Source organism: Jaculus jaculus, chromosome 10 (assembly GCF_020740685.1).
Source record: "Jaculus jaculus isolate mJacJac1 chromosome 10, mJacJac1.mat.Y.cur, whole genome shotgun sequence".
Taxonomy (NCBI): Eukaryota; Metazoa; Chordata; class Mammalia; order Rodentia; family Dipodidae; genus Jaculus; species Jaculus jaculus.
Window position 1 is genome coordinate 101415378 of NC_059111.1, and position 21094 is coordinate 101436471.

A 21094-nucleotide genomic window follows, 5' to 3' on the forward strand; every position below is an offset into this window, starting at 1 on the left:
AGCACTTGAGAGGCAGAGGTAGAAGAATCACCATGAGTTCGAGGCCACCCTGAGACTGCATAGTGAATTCCAGGTCAGCCTGGGCTAGAGTGAAACTCTACCTAAAAAATAAAACTTCAGAGCTGGGAAGGCGGGGCGGGGGGGGGGGGGGGGGAAGGGGAGGGGAAGGGAGGGCAAGGCAGGGGAGGAAGGGAAGGCAGGGGAAGAGGGGGGAGGAGAGGGCCAGGGAGGAGGAGAGGAGAGGGGTGGGGGTGGGGGAAGGGGAGGAGAGGGTGGGGGAGGGGAGAGGGCTCCAGCATGCTGAGCATGAGCAGGCCTTGTGTTCCAACCCCAACACTATAAAAAAAAGAACATGAAATACAGAGACTTAACCAGATGGATGGACATTTATTATAAAAGTTGGGTTTTCCTCCCTTCCTGTGTTTATAGTTTCCCTTTATGTCAGCAAATGAACAATAAAGTGATCAGAAATCTGCATGATTAAGTAACAAATTCATCAACACATCATATTTTTGGAGAATAAAGCAAGAAGGGGAAAATATTCCTTTAATCCAATGCAAATTAGGTATTCCCTCAAAACTGTACATGTTCCTCCTACTTTGTTCACATATTTAAAAAAATATTTCATTTATTTATTTATTCATTTGAGAGACCGGGGGTGGGAGGGGTTGGAAGAGACAGATAGAATGGGCACACCAGGGCCTCCAGCCACTGAAAACAAAACTTCAGACACATGTACCCCCTTGTGCATCTGGCTTACGTGGGTCCTGAGGAATTGAACCCGGGTCCTTAGGCTTCGCAGGCAAGCACCTTAACTGCTAAGCCATCTCTCCAGCTCTGTTTGCATATTTTCAAATACATATACAGAAGGGCCTTAATATGTTGATTAATATAGAATTCACAGCCTTGAAGACATATTCTACAATCTTCTAAAGATGATATGCCTTGGGCCCTAGTAATCCATTAACATGATTCAATGTCACACACCACACACCTGGGACAAAATGTCTTTTCCCCTTTTCTCTAATTCAAGTTTTCTACTGAGGTAACTCCAGGAACCCAGTTGTAACAGACCTCAATCCTCCAAGAACAGAACCACACAGGGTAGCTTCCAAGAGCACCTTAATGTTCCATGACGCTGGGGCTGAAAGGTCCACACTGGAATGGTCAAGATGAACTGTGTTCCTCATGGTCCACGACAGACAGACTGCCTCCAGGAGTCAGAGTCAACGGTGAGTGACGTTGGAGAAGAACAAGAAGATGATCATTTCAGGACACGTCTGCTTCGGAGATGAGGCCAGAGTGACCAAGCCTACGGGCTCATGTAGCACCGTCTTCCTGTCCCAGAGAGAATGCTCTGTCTAGGGCGGGCCTGGGGCTGGAGCTCTTAATCAGGATCTGACGCCTTAGCAGTGATCCACTCTGCAGACTCATGACCAGAGCAAATTCTACTCCTTAGCCACACACACTTGCGTGATTCTGTCTCCTGCCCACGCAGCCTTAAGGCTGGAGAACAAGGCTGCGAGGACAATACTTACATTGAAGGCTAAAGGGGTAAACCTCAACAGGCTCATTCCCCTTTCAGTACATTCATGAAATGATCATAAAAATCTATAGTTCCTGTAGTGTAGAAAACCAGCACTCACTTCCTACTGGCCAGTGTCTCGGGCGGCTGGCAGTGTGGACGGGGCCTGAGAAGCCGAGGTTACGTGGGTGCTCTGAGACGACCCCTAAACGGGGAACTGAAAAACCAGCTGTCCTCAAGGATCCCCTATTCTTTCCTGAGGATTTATTCACTCAATATGTGAGCTCGTCTGCTGTGCATGAGAGAGACTATTTCCCTCACTATTAACGGTGAGATAAACAGAATTGTACAACTTGTCTGTGAAGAGAAAAGAAAAATTTAAACATACAGCAACAATTTACTTCTGTTAAAGCATCATGGTTTGAACCTAAACATGGATTTGGCAAGTACATTCATTGTTTTATTACTTTCAACCTTCAGCAAAATTTAGAACATTATTTCTGAAAACAGTAGCTAGTATAGTCAGTACAGAAGACACTTAATGTCACATTAGTTGTCAAAAAAAAAAAAAAAGAACTAAACGGACATGGTGGCGCACGCCTTTAATCCCAGCACTCGGGAGGCAGAGGTAGAAGGATCGCTGTGAGTTCAAGACCATCCTGAGACTACATAGTGAATTCCAGGTCAACTTGGGCTAGAGTGAGACCCTACCTCAAAAAAACAAAACAACAACAATTAAAAAAATAGAACTAAAGTGTGTAATTGTCATAAGTAAAGCAAAAACCAGTTACTGGGGCTGGAGATGGTGTAGTGGTTAAGGCACTTGCCTGCAAAGCCTAAGAATACATGTGCATGTTTGAATCTCCAGGTCCAACGTAGCCAGACGCAAAGTGACACAAGTGTGCAATGTCACATATGTGCACAAGGGAGTGAATGCATCTGAAGTTCGTTCACAGTGGCTGAAAGGCCTTGGTGTGCCCATTTTCTCATCCCCCCCATCTCGCTCTCTCTGTCAAAAATTAAAAAAAAAAAAAAATAGAGCCAGGTATGGTGGTACACGCCTTTAATCCCAATACTCAGGAGGCAGAGGTAGGAGGATCACTGTGAGTTCAAGGCCATCCTGAGATTATAGTGAATCCCAGGTCAGCCTGAGCTAGAGTGAGACCTTACCTCAAAATAAATAAATAAAATAAACCTGTTATTGACACTTTTTTTAAAGATGAAAAACAGTTTCTTAAAGCAGATCCAAGTCTTTCTATAACTCTTAGTGGGCTCACACCAGCAGATTGATCAGAAGGTATTTCCTCTACTTAGTAGGGAACACAATTTGTTTGTTTTATAGTTCTGGGGACTAAACCTCAGGCCTCCAACATGCTGCATTCCAGCTGTAAATTGATGTTTGAACCTTTTATTTATTTTTTTTTTATTTTATTTATTTTTTAGTTTTTCGAGGTAGGGTCTCACTCTGGCCCAGGCTAACCTGGAATTCACTATGGAGTCTCAGGGGCAATCCTCCTACCTCCGCCTCCCGAGTGCTGGGATTAAAGGCGTGCACCACCACGCCCAGCCTTTTACTTATTTTTTGAGCTAGGGTTTTGTTTTGTAACCCAGACTGACCTCAAACTCATAATCCTCCTGCCCCTGCCTCCAGAGTACTGGGATTACAGGCATGTGCCACCATATGTAAGTATTTAGAGCTGAAAAGCTACACGAGAACTCCAGGGACGTGCTCAGCTAAACGATCATGGAGCTCCCAGGAGCAAGCTGGGGACAGCTGCTTAGACTTGGAGTGACCATGGCTGGCTCCAATAAGGATGGCCTAGATTTATGGACATGATATTAAATTCATACAGCCAAGCACAGTGATACGTCTTTAGTTCAAGTACTTGGAAGGCTGAGGTAGAAGGATCTTTGTGCATTCAAGGCCAGACTGGGAACATAGAGTGAGTTCCAGATCAGCCTGGGCCAGAGTGAGATCTGTTGAAGGGAAAAAAATTCACTCCCAAAGGAGCTCAACTAGACGTGTCATGAGCAATGTCCTACCAATAATAAGACACAGTATGTCACATACCCATTCAACAGAAAGTAACATTTGAAAAACATAAATCTTAGCTGGGCATGGTAGTGCACACCTTCAATGGGAGGAAGAGGTAGAAAGATCACTTTTGAGTGTGAGGCCAGCCTGGGACTACAGAGTGAGTTCCAGCTCAGCCTGGGCTAAAGTGAGACCCTGCCTTCAAAGAATGAAAGAAAGAAAAACATAAGTCTTTTTTTTTTATGTGATACTAAGGTTTTTTTATAGTTTTTTTTTTAAATTTATTTGCGAGAAAGAGGCAGAGAGAGAGAGAGACAGAGAGAGAGAGAGAGAGAGAGAGCACATACCAGGGCCTCCAGACACTGCAAATGAACTAAACTCCAGATGCATGTGCCCCCTTATGCATCTGGCTCACGTGGGTTCTGGGGAAGCAAACCGAGGTCCTTTGGCTTTGCAGGCAAGTGCCTTAACCACTAAGCCAACTCTCCAGCCCAAGTTTTATTTTTTAATACTTTATTTATTTATTTATTTATTTGAGACAGAGAGAACGAAGTAGACATATAGAAAGTGGGTGAGCCAGGGCCTCTAGCCAATGCAAGTGAATTGCAGATGCATGTGCCACTTTGCATCTGGCTTACGTGGGTGCTGGAGAATTGAACCAAGAAGGTCCTTAGGCTCAGCAGGTAAGCGTCTTAGCCACTAAGCCACCTCTCCAGCCCAAGACACAAATCTTTACTTTGCATTAGTTATTTACCAGAAAGTACAAAACCCAACTAAGAATGTCTACAAGAACAACCGTTTCCTCCAGATACCGTCGTCATTTCTGAACGTGGGCACAGGCTGTGTTAATTACAGCAGCGCTTCTTTTTCTAACACCACGTTGCTTTCTTTCAGAATTCCCAAATCATATTTAGCAGACAGATGACAGCTCAAAGGAGTACATGATTAATAGCTGGCCGTACGTAAGTAAGCCTCTTGCTGCTCTGCAATCACGAATGACAATACTCCTCAGACTTAGGTCAAGACGGGAGAACCAGAGGCCCTTTGGCGCACTGGGAAAAGAAATGAGTCTTCTACACTAATGAAATATTACTTTTCGCATAAGGGTAGGGTTTAAAAATCAATCAGCAATTTTGTTGATTTCAAGAAGTGATGTCAGCAAATGCTGCAAATTAAATAAGAAAAATGTCTAGGAACCTCCCCAACACAAACACACACATTCAAGCTTACCATGAGAATGAAAAAGTAGAAAACCCACATCCATCCTAAGTTGTCTTGGATCAAAGACACCAAATACTAAAAGGGAAGAAAGCAAATTACAATATAATCTTTTATCAATTAAAAATGAAATAGCTAAAAAGCAGATTAAATATGGCATTTTCAGAAAATAGGCAGCTCAGGTTTGAATGTTGTTTTCTCATTTAAAGTCCTTCCACACACTATTCCCTGTGTAACAACTCTCAAATTCTCCCACGTCAGCCTGCCTTCTGTGATTACAAGTGTGCAAAAATAAAGCCTGGCGTGGTGGCGCACATCTTTAATCCCAGCACTTTGGAGGCAGAGGTAGGAGGATTGCTGTGAGTTTGAGGCCACCCTGAGACCACACAATGAATTCCAGGTCAGCCTGGGCTTACAGCAGGGAGGGGAGTGGCTTAAGGGCAAGGCTGATAGAGTTCTAATCTTAAAATCAGGAGTTTGTGAGTTCTCCCCGCAGGCAAAGGGAAATCATTCTAGAATGAACCAGGAGCAGGAATGAACAGACTAACAATCATTTACTCCTTCCTGATTTGCTTCCCTGACTGTGAAGGTCAGTCTAATGGCGACCCATGTTCAAAGCCAGGAATCTGAATACTAGCAAGTGAGGCATTAGAAATAAAACTCGAGGTAGACAGGTATGGTGGGACATGCCCGTAATCCCAGCATTCAGGAGGGTAAAGATAGGAGAATTGAAGGCCAGCCTAAGATACATGAAACCTTGTCTGGAAAAAAAAAAAAAAAAAAAACTCAAAAATGCCAATTACGGGCTGGAGAGGTGGCTTAGCAGTTAAGCGCTTGCCTATGAAGCCTAAGGACCCCAGTTTGAGGCTCAATCTTCCAGGACCCAAATTAGCCAGATGCACAAGAGGGTGCATGTGTCTGGAGTTCATCTGCAGTGGCTGAAGGTCCCGGTGTGCCCATTCTCTCTCCCTCTCTCTCTCTCTGCCTCTTTCTTTGTCACTCTCAAATAAATAAAAATGAAAAAATTTTTAAATGCCAATTATAATTCAACCACTTAATTAACAAAGAAAACATTGATAAGAATAATATAAAATGTCTTGGGGCCTGGGGAGATGACTCAGCAGTTATGGTGCTTGCTTGCAAGGCCTGCGTGCCTAAGTTCGCTTCCCCAGTACCCACATAAAGCCAGATGCACTAAGTGGCACATGCACCTGGAATTTGCAATGACTAGACACTCTGGAGCATCCATTCTCTCTCTCTCTCTCCCCCTCCCTCCCTCCCTCTGTGTGTCTCTATCTCTCTGCTCTCAACTAAATAAATAAACAGATAAAGACAAATATTTTTATTTTTTATTTTTGGTTTTTCAAGGTAGGGTTTCACTCTAGCCCAGGATGACCTGGAGTTCACATTGTAGTCTCAGGGTGACCTCGAACTCATGGCAATCCTCCCACCTCTTCCTGTGCTGGAATTAAAGGTGTGTACTACCATGCCCAGCTTGCCTTTTTATTTATTTATTTAAGAGAAAGAGGTGGATAGAGAGAATGGCCATGCCAGGCCTCCAGCCACTACAAACAAACTCCAGACGCATGCGCCACCACATGCATCTGGCTCATGTGGGTACTTGAGAATCAAACCTTGGTCCTTAGGTTTCATAGGCAAGCACCTTAACCCACCTCCCCAGCCCAATTCAACTACCTCACGCAGATGACTCCCAAATCTGTATTTCTGTGAAATTGCCACTTCTGAACCTGGACTGCTATATAGCCTAGGAGAGGGATGTCTCTTTTCTTTTTAATATTTTATTTTTATTTATTTGACAGAGAAAGAGGGAGATCAAGAGAGAGAGCAGACACACCAGGGCCTCCAGCCACTAAAAATGAACTCCAGACGTGTGCGCCCCCTTGTGCATCTGGCTAACATGGGTCCTGGGGAATCGAACCAGGGTCCTTTGGCTTTGCAGGCAAGCACCTCAACCGCTAAGCCATCCCTCCAGCCCTTTAATTTTTTTAAATATTTTATTTTTATTTATTTGGAGGGATGTCTCTTGCCTGACCCAGAGAGATCATGAGAGAAGGCATGAATGAAGCAAAAATAAAAGGCAAGGTAAACATTCTGACTAGCAGCCTGGAGCAATCCTAGCTTGGAGGCTCTCAAACCTCAGGGTGCACACTATCACCAGGAAGATCCAAGAAAACACGGGTGCCCAGGCTTGGTGACAGGAAGTCTGCAGGTAGCTCAGATGATTTCGCAACGTGACAGGTGTGACCCACCCTCAGAACGAGTCACAGATGTCTAGACATGGAAGAAAAAGTATGACTCAGAGCCAGCTGCACACCCCATGGCAAGCGTGGCAAGGGTCCATGTAAAGATGTGCATACACGTGTGTTTGGTAAAAAAAAAAAAAAAAAAAGGAGAACAGGTAGGGTTTGCATACAGGTGGTAACAATGAGAAACATAGGTCTCGTGTCCCCATCTTGGACTGTCAAATTTGGCTTGGGAAGAAGTGGGTGGCAAACTGGGGCACACAGAATAGCCTCATGAAGTCTTGGGTTACTTACAGACAGGAAGACTCTAGAAGTAAAAGTAAAAACAGCAGGGTGTGGTGGCACACACCTTTAATGCCAACACTCTGAAGGTTGAGGTGGGAGGATCAATGTGACCCGGAGGCTAGCCTGAGATCACTATAGTGAATTCCAGGTCAGTTTGAGCTAGAGCAAGACCCTACCTAAAAAAAGAAAAAAAAAAAGCAGCTAGGCGTGGTGGCGCACGCCTGTAATCCCAGCACTCAAGAGGCAGAGGTAGGAGGATCACCGTGAGTTCAAGAGCAACCTGAGATTACATAGTGAATCCCAGGTCAGCCTGGGCTAAAGTAAGACACTACCTTGAAAAGAGAAAGTGTGGGGGGGGACTAGAGAGATGGCTTAGCAGTTAAGGTGCATGCCTGTGCAGCCTAAGGACCCAGGTTCAATTCTCCAGGTCCCACATAAGCCAGATGCACATGGTGGTGCATACATCTGGAGTTTGTTTGCAGTGGCTAGAGGCCCTGGTGTGCCCATTCTTACTCTCTCCCTGTCTTTGTCTCTAATAAACAAATAAAAATTAAAAATTAAAAAAAGCTGGGCATGGTGGCACACAACTTTAGTCCCAGCACTCAGGAGATAGAGGTAGGAAGATAGCTGTAAGTTCGAGGCCACCATGAGCCTACATAGTGTATTCCAGATCAGTCTGGGCTACAGTGACACCCTACCTCAAAAAAAAAAAAAGGAACTAGGGCCTGGCATGGTGGCACATATCTTCTGTTTCAGCACTCGGAAGGTGGAGGTAGGAGGATTGCTTTAAGTTCAAGAATAGCCTGGGCTACAGAGAGAGTTCCAGGTCAGCCTGGGCTACAGTGAAACTGCCTTGAAAACCAACAACAACACAAAAAGAAGGAACTGGGCTAGAGAGATGGCATGGCAGTTAAGGCACTTGCCTGTGAAGCCTAAGGACCCAGGTTTGGTTCCCCAAGACCCACATAAGCCAGATGCACATGGTGGCACATGTGTCTGGAATTTATCTGCAATGGCTAGAGGCCATGGTATGCCAGTTTTTTTTTTTTTCTCTCTCTCTCTCTCTCTCTGTCTCTCATATATAAAAATTGTTAAAAAGGCTGGATGTGGTGGCGCATACCTTTGATCCTAGCACTTGGGAAGCAGAGGTAGGAGGGTTGCCGTGAGTTCAAAGCCACCCTGAGACTACATAGTGAATTCCAGGTCAGCCTGAGCTAGAGTGAGACCCTCAAAATAATAATAATAATTAATTTTTTTTTTAAAAAAGGAGGAAGTAAAACTAACAGAGGACCTTCCATATTAGATCCCATCGGCTGGACCTCAGAAGAGCGGGAAATCCCAAAGGCTTTCTTTCAGTCCAGGGTTCACAGCACAGAGTGCCACCTACTGTGGGTCCAATCAGCAAGCAAGCGCTTCCGTTTCTGATGGAACCAGACACGGGAATCCTAGCCCCTCTCTGGTCCTCACCTGGCCCACAGCAGCACCAATGCTCCCAGTTCCATCCACAATTCCTGTGACGGTTGCCAGCGCCTCACTGCTCCCCTGGATCAGCTCTTGCCGACCCAGGTCTGCCGAAATTGCCGAACTAATCATATTAGAGGGTCCACCAATGAAAAACCCTGCAGCCATAAACAGAACGGATCTTAGTGAGACACGACTCAGCAACGCTAGCAACCTAACATTTCAATTAATGTGTTGTCGCGGAGGGGAAGAAGGAAAGTCTACCGGAGAGTATCATCTTCTGACTAATTAGCATCCGCATTTCTGAAATGCTCTCGTGAATGATGTGACACTCCGGCGTATTTATAGATACGGAGAACACAGCAAAGCATGTAGCCGTTCTAATTCTGTGAAGTGTGTGTTCATTAATCACTAATTGCATGAGCTTGTCATAGTCTGTGACAGCAGAATCGTATCACATGAGCATCTAACTATCCAAACCCGACCAGCACACTGAAGAGATTTCCAGCTGCCACTGCTCGTGGTGACGCTGCCTCACAGGGACAGGCTGGTCCTTGTGAACTGGGTCACGCTACTGGACTCAGAGACGTGTGTCTTGCTGAAGTTAAAAAAAAATGATTTTTTCCATGGGATGCTCCCTAATTGCACCCAATTACTTCACCTGATGCTTGAGTTTAGAAATACTGACCAAGCCAGGCGTGGTGTCGCACACCTTTAATCCCAGCACTTGGGAGGCAGAGGTAGGAGGATTGCCGTGAGTTCGAGGCCACCCTGAGACTACACAGTGAATTCCAGGTCAGCCTGGGCTAAAGAGAGACCCTACCTTGAAACCCCCTCACACACAAAAAAAATACTGACCAATTCTGATATGGGAGGAAAAGCTAGCTATCCTGGACTTTTATAAGCTAATGAACTGATTTCCAGTGTGGCATCTTCCTAGTAAGTCACTTTCCTGTCATTGAGCTCTACGTAGTTAAGGCTTGCGTGTCACTCGGGTCTGGGGTGACGGGTTTCCCTTGTTCCTTTACATTTCCAGAGGAGCTTCGGGGCGAACAGAGCTGTCTGCCTGACGTACCTGTAACGGTCATCAGAAGCGCATTGATGGACTTGTTGTTTGGAGAGCCTGTGAGCAGACAGACACACCACAGTGACTGGACCCGCGGTTGCATGAGCCTCCATCCAGAGTGCGCAGCAGCCCTCCCAGAGACAACAAAGAGAGGCGACTTTCACTGCCCCCTCCAGCCTTTGTCATGTCTGCCTCTCACTGCTCTCAAGCTAATGAGACGTCTAAAAGCCAGAGAAAGACTCTACCCTGTCTTAAGAACACATACACCAGGCCTACTAATTACCATCTCCCCAGTTCTGAAACCTTGCCCCCTTTTATGGTTTTATTGGCTCTAATGCTCTCCCTCTGGAGCCACCCCTCAAACAAAGCGCTACACTCCCAAGCAAGCTTTTAAACAAATCCACAAAACAGGAGCCATGCCAGTTTCCGCCCCACACAAATAAAGCCATGTGATGACAATTCCCAGGCACTCCTCAGACTCTCCAGGGCTGGCCACTGACTCAAATGCATGCATGCTCCCAAGAGGTCAGGAACCCACACAATTGCAAAGGAATACTCACGACTGTACCCGACAAGGGACCCGATTGCCAGGAGCAGGCTGAGGGCCAGCACGGGCGCCCTCCTCTGTAGTACATCAGAGATGAAGCCTTGTAGAGTCCCACCTGCAATCACAAATAGCACACGGTGGTCAACAGCGGCCCTGAGTGAGCTCAGCTGCTGAGGCATGCTCCTTGGGTCCTTTACTCTGTCACATCCTGCCAAAGTACATCTGGCTCTCCTCAAGTCCCTTACATCACTTCCTTTTAGGAACATGAACTGACTACATCACCATGACAGCCGAAGGGGACAGGACACCATACATCAAGTACCAAAATAAGAAAAGAAAAACAAGCCGGGCATGGTGGCGCACGCCTTTAATCCCAGCACTCGGGAGGCAGAGGTGGGAGGATAGCCTTGAGTTCAAGACCACTCTGAGACTACATAGTGAATTCCAGGTCAGCCTGGGCTACAGTGAGACCCAACCTTGAAAAAAAAAAGAAAGAAAGAAAAAGAAAAACAAGCCAGGCATAGTGGCACACGCCTTTAATCCCAGCATTCAGAGGCAAAGGTAGGAGGCTCCCCATGAGTTTGAGGGCAGCCTGAGACTACACAGTGAATTCTAGGTCAGCCTGGGCTAGAGTGAGACCCTACCTTGAAAAGCCAAAAAAAAAAAAAAAAAAAAAAAAAGAAGAAGAAGAAGAAGAAAAACATCAGCCACATGTGGTGTCATGCACTTTTAATCCCATACTTGGGAGGCAAAAGTAGGAGGATCACCACCAGTTTGAGGCCACCCTGAGACTAGTGAATTCCAAATCAACCTGGGATACAGCAAGACCCTCCCTCAAAAAAACAACAACAAAAAAAAATCAAACCACTCACTGTTCCTTACTATTTTCCCTTTCAAGACAAGAAAACAAACTAATTATAAAATGCTTTTCCTAGCCAGGCATGGTGGCACACAACCTTTAATCCCAGCACTTGGGAGGCAGAGCTGGGAGGATTGTTGTGAGTTTGAGTCCACCCTGAGACTACATAGTGAATTCTGGGTCAGCCTGCTCTAAAGTGAGAGCCGACCTCAATAAATAGATAATTGCCTTTCCTGGTCTGTGTTTAAATTTAAAAGATGATTCATTGAGGCAGGTGTGATGATGAACACCTCCTAAGCACTCAGGACGCTAAAGCAGGAAGATCCTGAGTTTGAAGCCAGCTGAGGCTACATAATGAGTCTTGATCAAACTGGGCTGCCTAGTGAGGCCCTGTCTCACAACAAAAGAAAGAAAGAGAAAGGGGGCGGGGGAGGAGGGAAGGAGGAAGAATTATGGAAAGAAAGAAAGCGAGAGAGAGAGACAAGAGGAAGAGAAAAGAAGAATGAATTATAGAAGATGCCTCACAGGCTATTAATAGCAGCCAAGAAAACATTCACTAAAATTAAATACAACTGTTAGGTAATGACTAATGCATGAGGATGTTTTGGTTTCTTGCGGTGCTGGGAAGGAGGCCTGAGCCTGGGGTCACATATGAGGCAAGCAATCTACCAGTGAACTGCATCCCCAGATCAATTTTTTCCTTTTGCTCCTAAGCACAGCAGTATGGTCAGGTCTAAAGATGATAATATTACCTTTGGCTCTGAACTAAGAACAAGGGCAACCAAGTTCCAATATAGTAACAGTATGTCACCTAAGGACACGCATAGTGTGCACATTCATGTGCTCAAGGTAGTCAGTCTTACCACAATTCTAAATGCAAACATCACAGAGATACATGAAGGTGGGGCCATAACCATGTAAATAAGGAACACACACAGAAATACATTCTGTGCATCCAGCTTACTTAGAAGTTTCTTCCTTGTTTGTATTTCTGGCTGTAGCGCAAGGTCACTACTGACATCTGTTGTAGCAGGGTATAGGGAGGCATGTCTTTAATCCCAGCACTCCAGAGGTGGAGGGAGGAGAATCATCATGAGTTCAGAACCAGCCTGGGCTACAAAGTGAGTTCTAGGTCAGCCTGGGCTAGAGTGAGATCCTACCTCAAAAAAATAAAATAAAATAAAGGAAAAAAAAAAAGTCTGGTATAGGCCTAGCGTTGTAGCACATTTGCCTAGTGTGCAAGAGACCCAGAGTTCAATCTCCAACATTGTTAAGAAGAAATATGGAGGTGCACGCCTTTAATCCCAGCACTCGGGAGGCAGAGGTAGGAGGATTGCCATGAGTTCGAGGCCACCCTGAGACTACATAGTGAATTCCAGGTCAGCCTGGGATAGAGTGAGACGCTACCTCAAAAAAAAAAAAAAAGTTGGAAACAATGAGGCAAGTGTAAAACACTGACAAAAAGAAAACCTCTGGTACCAGACATTGTGTGCTCAGGTATTACGTTTGTTTCCTTGGCTGAAGATGGTGGGGAAGGTGGGGAGAAGCCACAAGGAACACATTCCCGCTCCAACTTGGCTCTCTCACAAAACTAGCTTCTGAGCCACGACAGCCCGAAACGTGTACAAAAGGGATGTGCTTAAAGAGATCCCCAAGTGTCTGCCAAGACAAAAGAACTGATCATAAACAAAGAGCCAAGGAAAAAAAAAAAAAAAAAGACAGCCCCATAAATCGCAGCCCTGGCCTGGCCTGGGCCTTCCTTCCTGTGAACTTTTGGTTTTTACAGGACTTTGGCTGTCGGCTGCCAGGACAGGTTAGGAACAAGGGCTGCAGGATAACTGCCGAAACCTTACGTGCCGTGTGATTTCCTAAGAGAGGGCAGTAGAGTCAGCGCGCCTACAGACGCACGCCAGCATACCTATGATTCCTCCGACATCGTACCAAATAGACAGCTGGTCGGCTTCAGCCTCCTTCCAGCCGAAATTGTTACTCAGGTAAAAGGGCAACCAGAAGAAGAAGGAGTAGTTCACCAGCTTCAGGCAGGCGTAGGCGAGCGAGTACTGCGAGAGAAACACAATTGTCAGCATGACAACCTTTCATGTCACTACTACGCAAGACGCAACACGCGAGGTTGGGACATGTGGCGCCTGACTGTAAAAGGAAATCTACAAATTCCCACTTGCCTGACTTCACCCAACCTCCTTCTTCTCTTTACTCGCTCTGGTTTCTAGAAAAGACTTCCAAAAAAAAAAAAAGCCTGCATGGCCATTTCTTAATTGTCCCCAGTTGCTTCTATCATTTCTCTGGTAGAAGTAAAGCAGGATCTGGAACCCAGCAAGCAGGGCACGTATGCATTTCCTTATTCAGACAAAAGCATGTGCTGGTCCTGCTTACAAAGAACATGCTTAGGAATAACCAGCGCTGTCCATAAGCAGATAAATGTAGAGACGCATCGCTGCTTCCTACAAAGGTAACATCGTAAACCACGGAGAGTAATGATGCCTACGCATCAAGTTCCAGAAGCCCTTTGTCAGAAGACAGCATCTCTGGTGAGTCGCAAAAGAGAGGGACTTGGCCATCGCCAGCCTCTTGACTTTGGAATGAAAACAGTTGCAGTGACCTTAAGACGGTGGTGGGGCTGAGACTCCCATATTCAACACGTTATTACCAGGAAATCCTGACATTTAGCATCAAAGGAGAAGGGGGAGGAGCAGAGGGGCTGACTTCAAAGGGTGTCTGGCGAGTAGACTCCTGCCTCTGGGCTGCCAGCTATTCCCTAGGTGCCACTTGTTTGAAAGGAGCTTCCCTGGCCCGGCAGCAGCCACCCCCTAGAGAGCCACATCCAATCACCAGTGTTCGGTCCAGACAGCTTACTATGAAGACAAAGACATGGAGTTAAGTGGACTTCCTTTCCTCCCCCTGCCCATGGCAGAGAACAATGGCTTGGGAAGTACAAAGGAACCAGCAAATGAGTTCCACGTTTAGCCACAACAATCTGAAGTTCTGTCTCAACAACAACCAAAAAAAAAAAAAAATTGCCAGGGGGAAATTTTAATACCTAGTTGGAAAACACTGTCTTAGCATAAGAACAGGACTAAAGAAACCAGCATGTCCCTTACTATCCCTCAGCCTGGGATTAAAGAACTGTACAACAGTGGGCTGGAGAGATGGCTCGGTGGTTAAGGCACTTGCCTGCAAAGCCTAAAGACCCAGATTCGATTCCCCAGGACCCACATAAGCCAAATGCACAAGGGGGTGCATGCGTCTGGAGTTTGTTTACAGTGGCTGGATGCCCTGGTGTGCCCATTCTCTCTATCTGCCTCTCTCTAAATTAAAAAAAAGAAAATTGTAGGACATTTAACTCACACTTACCTAGGGTTAGGTTAGATTAGGTTAGGTTTTCTCAGCTTGGGGACAAGACAAAGAGTCCTCAACTTACACACCAGTGCCAGAGCACCCCAAAACATCAAGACAGAAAGACTGCAACAAAAGGGACTCAATTCACACCCAGAGAGCTCTTCTGACTGCAAAGCTTGTGGGAACACTGGAACGCATTACCAAGAAAGACTGGAGTATTCTGTTCTAGGCCTTCTAAAAAAGGGGCAAACATTTTTTTTTTCCCTCTTGGAATGATTAGAATGTAGGCAAGCAAGGCAGTCAATGAACAATTCTAAATCCTTTGGGGTGGATGAGCTGGAGAAACTGCTCAGTGGTTAAAGGGACCTGCTTGCAAAGCCTTCTGCCCCAGCACCCATGTAAAGCCAGATGTGTTTGGCAAGAGACCCTGACATACCTACACACATGTGCAAATAAAATAAACCTTCGGTCTACATGTAATACTAGAAACCCAAAGTATATATATTTTTAAAGCCTCTGGCTGGAGAGATGGCTCAGAAGTTAAGGCAGTTGCATGCTAAGCCTAATGACCTGGGCTCTATTCCCAAGTACAGACAAAGCCAGATGCACAAGGTGGCACATGCATCTGGAGTTCATTTGCAGTGGCCAGAGGCCCTAATGAGTCCTTTCTCTCTTTCATCTATCTATCTATCGGCCTCTTTCTCTCTTATGCTCTCTCTTATATAAAAATAAATAAATAAGACAACATACTTAATTTTTTTTAAAGCCTTGAGCCAGGCATGGTGGTGCAAACACTAAGGAAGCAGACATAGAAGGACTGCTCCAAGTTTGAGGTCACCCTGAGATTACATAGTGACTTCCAGATCAGCCTGGGCTAGAGCGAGAACCTACCTCGAAAAAACAACAACAAAAAAGTCTCAATCTTGCCTTTCTAGCTGGGCTCATGGGTCCATTGCGGCCCTGCCCATCTTCCCACATTCCCTGTGACTTTTTTGCTCTAGAACTGAGTGATTATGGCAGGGTTTTTTTTTTTAATATATTATTTATTTATTTGAGAGACGGTGAGAGAATACGAATAAGCACGCCTGGGCCTCCAGCCACTGCAAGCAAACTCCAGATATATGCACCCCCTTGTGCATCTGGCTTATGTGGGTCCTGGAGAGTCGAACCGGGATCCTCTGGCTTTGCAGGCAAGCACCTTAACCGCTAAGCCAACTCACCAGCCCCACAGGTTGGTTGGTTGTTTTTTTTTTTTTTTTAAGTTCCCCAAAAGCTGAAAACGTTTCGTCTCTGGCCCATCATGGGAAGGGTTTGCCCACCCTGTATTAGACACCAGGGAAGCGCAGCTCGGGGGTATTACACGAACATTCTTCTCAACACATACTCCTAAAATTAAAGCAGCTGCCTTTCCCAGCAGAGTACGATGGAAGACATGGACCCTCGTCAACTGTGTGAGGAGACCAGAACTGTCCTTACCGGTATGACGCCAGGAAGGCAGCAGGCCTGGCAGAAGCTGATTGCCTTCACTGGGGGAGCAGCACTGTTCTCCTGGATTGAATAGTTAGGGTCATATTCATCTTCGTTTTCAGCACCATTAATGAGCGGCCGGTGTGAATCTTCTAAGTTTTCTTCCGCCTCAATACCTGGGAGACCTAGGACCACGAACGACCAGCACCGTTGATGGACCGCCTACTCTTTATACGCCCGGCATCATGCTAAGGGTTCTGCATATATCACTGCCTATGGGGGTCAATGCTACTTTTATTTTCTTTTTAAAGAAGACCAAACTAAAGTTCAGAGACCAAGGTCAACCAAGGCCGATTAAGGTCACAGTGCCTGTTTATACTCAAAGGACAGAACTATAAGCCCTTTGGCTTCTGAGGTTTCCCTTGGCCACATTCTATATTTAACCCAAATTAAACTTGACACTGAATCCACTTTGTGAAGGAAAAGAATCCGGTGTCAAGATGTAAAATTAGAAATGCACCCATGCCAATTCCTAGCTTCTGTCTCAGGTATACAAATGACTTGCAAGTGCTCCAGGTGGGGTTCCTGCGTCCGCAGGTGAGCGCTGCTCCCTCACACCTGGACTGGGCTGCAAAGTGCACAGGATGCAGAGCACAGCACTGCTCCTTTAACTCCCCAACGGGAGCATGCTGTTTCCCCGGGAAAAGAGGTTCCATTTCCTGCCTTCCGATTTCCCTTGACCCCTAAGAGTAAGACATCTTGAATGAAGAGATGGCTTCTCCTCACCGATTTCCTCTGGTGATACTAGCAGCCCAAAGAAGATGACGATCCCGCCAGCAAACTGCACCGATGCGGTCACCAGAAAGGCATACTGGAGGAGAGGAGAGGTGGCTCTTACACACGGGGTGGTCAGCACAGGGATGTTCATGATAGGCACCAGGGGGGAAGGCTGGGGCAGCAAACATGGGGCCTGGGAGGGACACTGGCACCCAGGGCTTCAGTGCTAGGTGCTACGTCAAGAGTTCTACTTGTAGCCAAGCGTGGTGGCGCACGCCTTTACTCCCAGCACTCGGGAGGCAGAGGTAGGGTGTTCGCTGTGAGTTCGAGGCCACCCTGAGACTACATAGTGAATTCCAGGTCAGCCTGGGCCAGAGTGAGACCCTACCTCAAAAAAAAACAAAAACAAAAACCTTAATTGTTGGGCTTGGCTGTGAAACCAAAGGACCCAGTTTCAACTCCCCAGGACCCACATAAGCCAGATGCACAAGGTGGCACATGCATCTAGAGTTCATTTGCAGTGGTTAGAAGCCCCGGTGCACCCATTCTCTCTCTCTCTCTCTCTCTCTCTCCCCTTCCCTCCCATCCTCCCTCTTTCTCTATCAAATAAGTAAAAATAAAATATACAAAGTAAAATGAAGCTTACTGTTAGGGTGGCCTGACTACAGAAATGATTGACATTTAAATTGTTACATCTTGTTTGTTTACTTACCCTTCCCCTTATCTATCACAAGTGTAAAATAGGGGCTGGAGAGATGGCTTAGTGGTTAAGTGCTGGCCTGTGAAGCCTAAGGACCCCAGTTCGAGGCTTGGTTCCCCAGAACCCACATTGGCCAGATGCACAAGGGGGTGCATGCATCTGGAGTTCGCTTGCAGTTGCTAGAGGCCCTGGTGTGCCCATTCTCTCTTTCTCTCTCTCCTCTTTCTCTGTCATTCTCAAATAAATAAAAATAATTTTTTTTATTTTTTAAATACTTTTTTTAAAAATTTTTACTTTATTTATTTGAGAGCGACAGACACAGAGAGAAAGACGGATAGAGGGAGAGAGAGAGAATGGGCGCGCCAGGGCTTCCAGCCACTGCAAACGAACTCCAGACACGTGCGCCCCCTTGGGCATCTGGCTAACGTGGGACCTGGGGAACCGAGCCTCGAACCGGGGTCCTGAGGCTTCACAGGCCAGCGCTTAACCGCTAAGCTATCTCTCCAGCCCAAAAATAATTTTTTAAAGTATAAAATAAAAATAAAATCTCAACATAGTGAATTCCAGGTCAGCCTGGGCTAGAGGTAAATCCCACATCAAAAAAAAAAAATCAAATAAATAAATGAAAATAAAAAATAAAACCTCTGTTCAGGGACCAAAGCTTTTTTGGAGGGCTACCTTATGCTATTTGTCCCCCAGGTAATCAACTCCTCCACTTTTACTCAGACTAGCAATGGAGTGACCTTTAAAATAGTACTGAATCCAGGACAGCCTGGGCTAGAGTGAGACCCTACCTTGAAAATAATAATAATAATAATTAATTTAATAGTACTGAAAGGCAGCATGCAGCTAAAGTAACAAGAAGGCCCAGGCCTAGCTGGGTGTGGTTACACACGCCTTTAATCCCAGCACTCGGAGGCAGAGGTAGGAGGGTTGCTGTGAGTTCACGGCCAGCCTGAGATTCCATAGTGAATCCCAGGTCAGCCTGGGCTACAGCGAGGCTGGGGTGAGGCACAAGCTTCCTGCATGGCTAAAGCAGGGAGCTCTGAACCACAGCGAAGAAAGCTGGTATCAGGACCCAGGCTCCACCACCAGGTGGCACCACAGGTGTGGTAAAATTCACACCTGAACCAGTTAGGACAATCCAGGTAGGATGCTGAGAAGCCTAAAATAAGGGTGGCTATGATCAAGGATGAGCCAAAATTGTTGGTAGACTGTTTGAAAATATATCTACTGGGCTGGAGAGATGGCTTAGCAGTTAAGGTGCTTGCCGGCAAAGCCAGAGGATCCAGGTTCAATTCCAAGTTCCCACATAAGACACATGCAAAAGGTGGCCCATGCATCTAGAGGCTGTGGTGTATCCATTCTCTCTCAAATAAATAATTTTTTAAAGTTTTTTTTTTTTACCTGGAATGCACTGTGTAGTCTTAGGGTGGCCTCAAATTCACAGTGATCCTCCCACCTCTGCCTCCTGAGTGCTGGGATTAAAGGCATGTGCCACCATGCCCAGCTCTTTATTTAAAGTTTTTAAAAAGCCCCTTCCATGATTTTCAAGGAATTTGCATCCTTCATTTTATTCACTCACTCGCCACACTGAGAGCGAGAAAAGAGAACATTCAACTTCCATACACGCAGAGCAATGACAGTCTGCACCGCGCCTCCGGTTCTGCTGGCTCGCAGAAGCAGAGGAGCCACTTACTAGGAGGACTCCATCTCCTCGAGAAATCTGGGGTGGGCACCTTGGGGCTTCTTGAACCTCTGGTGTTTCTGGGACAAGACAGGAATTCAAAGAAGTTCAAATGTTCCAAAGAATTGTCAACATTCCAAAATGATTCTCCCCAAAGACTCAGAGACAGAAAGTAATCTGTCCAAATTCCTCTGTCTACATGCAAAAGCCTCATTTACTTTTAACAATATTTTATTTAGCTGGGTGTGCTGGCTCATGCCTTTAATATCAGCACTCGGGAGTTAGAGGTAGGAGGATCACTGTGAGCTCAAGGCCACCCTGAGACTACAAAGTAAATTCCAGGTCAGCCTGGGCTAGAGTGAGATCCTATCTTGGAAACAACAAAGACAGAGACACAGAGAGAGAAAAAATGGGCATGCCAGAGCCTCTAGCCTCTGCAAACAAATTTCAGATGCATGTGCCAGCTTGTGCATCTGGCTTACGTGGGTCCTAGTGAATCAAACCAAGGACATTTGGCTTTGCAGGCAAACGTGTAACCGCTAAGCCATCTCTCCAGCCCTGTATTATTTATTTGAGAGAGAGAAGAGAGAATGGGCGTACCAGGACCTCTAGCCACTGCAAACAAACTCCAAACACATGCACCACCTTGTACATCTGGCTTACATGGGCCCTGGAGAATTGAACCTGGGTCCTTTGGCTTTGCCTGGCAAGTGTCTTAACCACTAAGCCATCTCTCCAGCCCTCAAAAGACTCATGTAAGTTTGAGCTATCGGGAATCCACTAGCTCACCATTCAGATCCTGCAAAAATGCACAATAGGTTGGATACTCGCCACCCCAAAAGACCTCTGCCCAGCTATACAGGCTAGTCTCTAGTGGGCAGTGCCCCTCAAAGAGGTCCATGGAGATGGGAGGTCCCTTCACTGAGACCGTCATTCCCATACTGGGTCCACCGCCTGGCTATGTGGCAGCAGCTCCTAGGCTCTCACTCAATACATACAGCTTTATGATGTTTTTCCCTACTTGAGCTGCATGGCTGCCAACGACAAACTCAAGTTTGAGTTTCCTTGTGCACAGCCTCTGCAAACCAGGTTAGCTTCCATCAGTTAGTAACGGCACACATGGGGGCCCATGAATCACTATGCCTTTTAAACCCATGTGGTGGCTTATGCCTGTAATCCTAGCCTCTGGAAATGGGGGTAGGAGGGCCAGGAGTTCCAGGTCACCCTTGGCTACATATTGAATGTAAACGCACAAATGCACACCCCAAAGCCTGTAATACCCACCTCGTAACCGTATTGCAGAACAGATGAAGCTAGGAAAGCGCCCAAAATATTGCCCACTGAAGCACACGCACTCCAGAGACCAAAGACAACCCCTCGCCTAGAAAAACAATGGAAGACAGGAGACCACAGTTATCAGCAGGGAGTTTATGTGAAGGTCAAAAAAAATAATAAAAATAAAAGGGGGGGCTAGTGATATGGCTTAGCTGGTAAGAAGCTTGCATGCAAAGCCTAAGGACCCATGTTCGATTCTCCAGATCCCACATTAGCCATATGCACAAAGGTGAAGCAAGTGCAAGTTTGCATACGCCCACTAGGTGGCGCAAGTGTCTGTAGTTTGATTACAATGGCTGAGGCCCTGGTGTGCCAATTCTCTACCTTTCCTCTCACTGTCTTTCTCTTGCTTCTTGCTCCTTCTAAAACAATAAAAAGCATGTCAGGTATCTTGGTGCATGCCTTTAATCAAAACACTCAGGAGACCAAGATAGGAGGATCATTGTGAGTTCTGGGCCAGCCTGAGACTACAGAGTAAGTTCCAGGTCAGCCTGGGCTACAGTGGGAAGGA

General features: G+C 46.1%; 1 protein-coding gene across 1 annotated transcript in view; it reads right to left on the reverse strand.

The window, feature by feature from the left end:
• Nucleotides 1-720: 720 nt before the first annotated feature.
• Slc37a3 (solute carrier family 37 member 3) overlaps nucleotides 721-21094 on the reverse strand; it is a 54090-nt gene continuing 33716 nt past the window's right edge. Inside the window, exons 7-15 of the mRNA XM_045160874.1 lie at nucleotides 20533-20629; nucleotides 16871-16955; nucleotides 16094-16269; nucleotides 13179-13320; nucleotides 10415-10516; nucleotides 9864-9911; nucleotides 8795-8946; nucleotides 4791-4856; nucleotides 721-1882 (exon numbers count right to left, since the gene is read on the reverse strand). Of these exons, the coding sequence (XP_045016809.1) occupies nucleotides 1790-1882; nucleotides 4791-4856; nucleotides 8795-8946; nucleotides 9864-9911; nucleotides 10415-10516; nucleotides 13179-13320; nucleotides 16094-16269; nucleotides 16871-16955; nucleotides 20533-20629 (961 nt within the window). The 3' untranslated portion in view covers nucleotides 721-1789. The remainder of the gene's footprint in view (nucleotides 1883-4790; nucleotides 4857-8794; nucleotides 8947-9863; nucleotides 9912-10414; nucleotides 10517-13178; nucleotides 13321-16093; nucleotides 16270-16870; nucleotides 16956-20532; nucleotides 20630-21094) is intronic.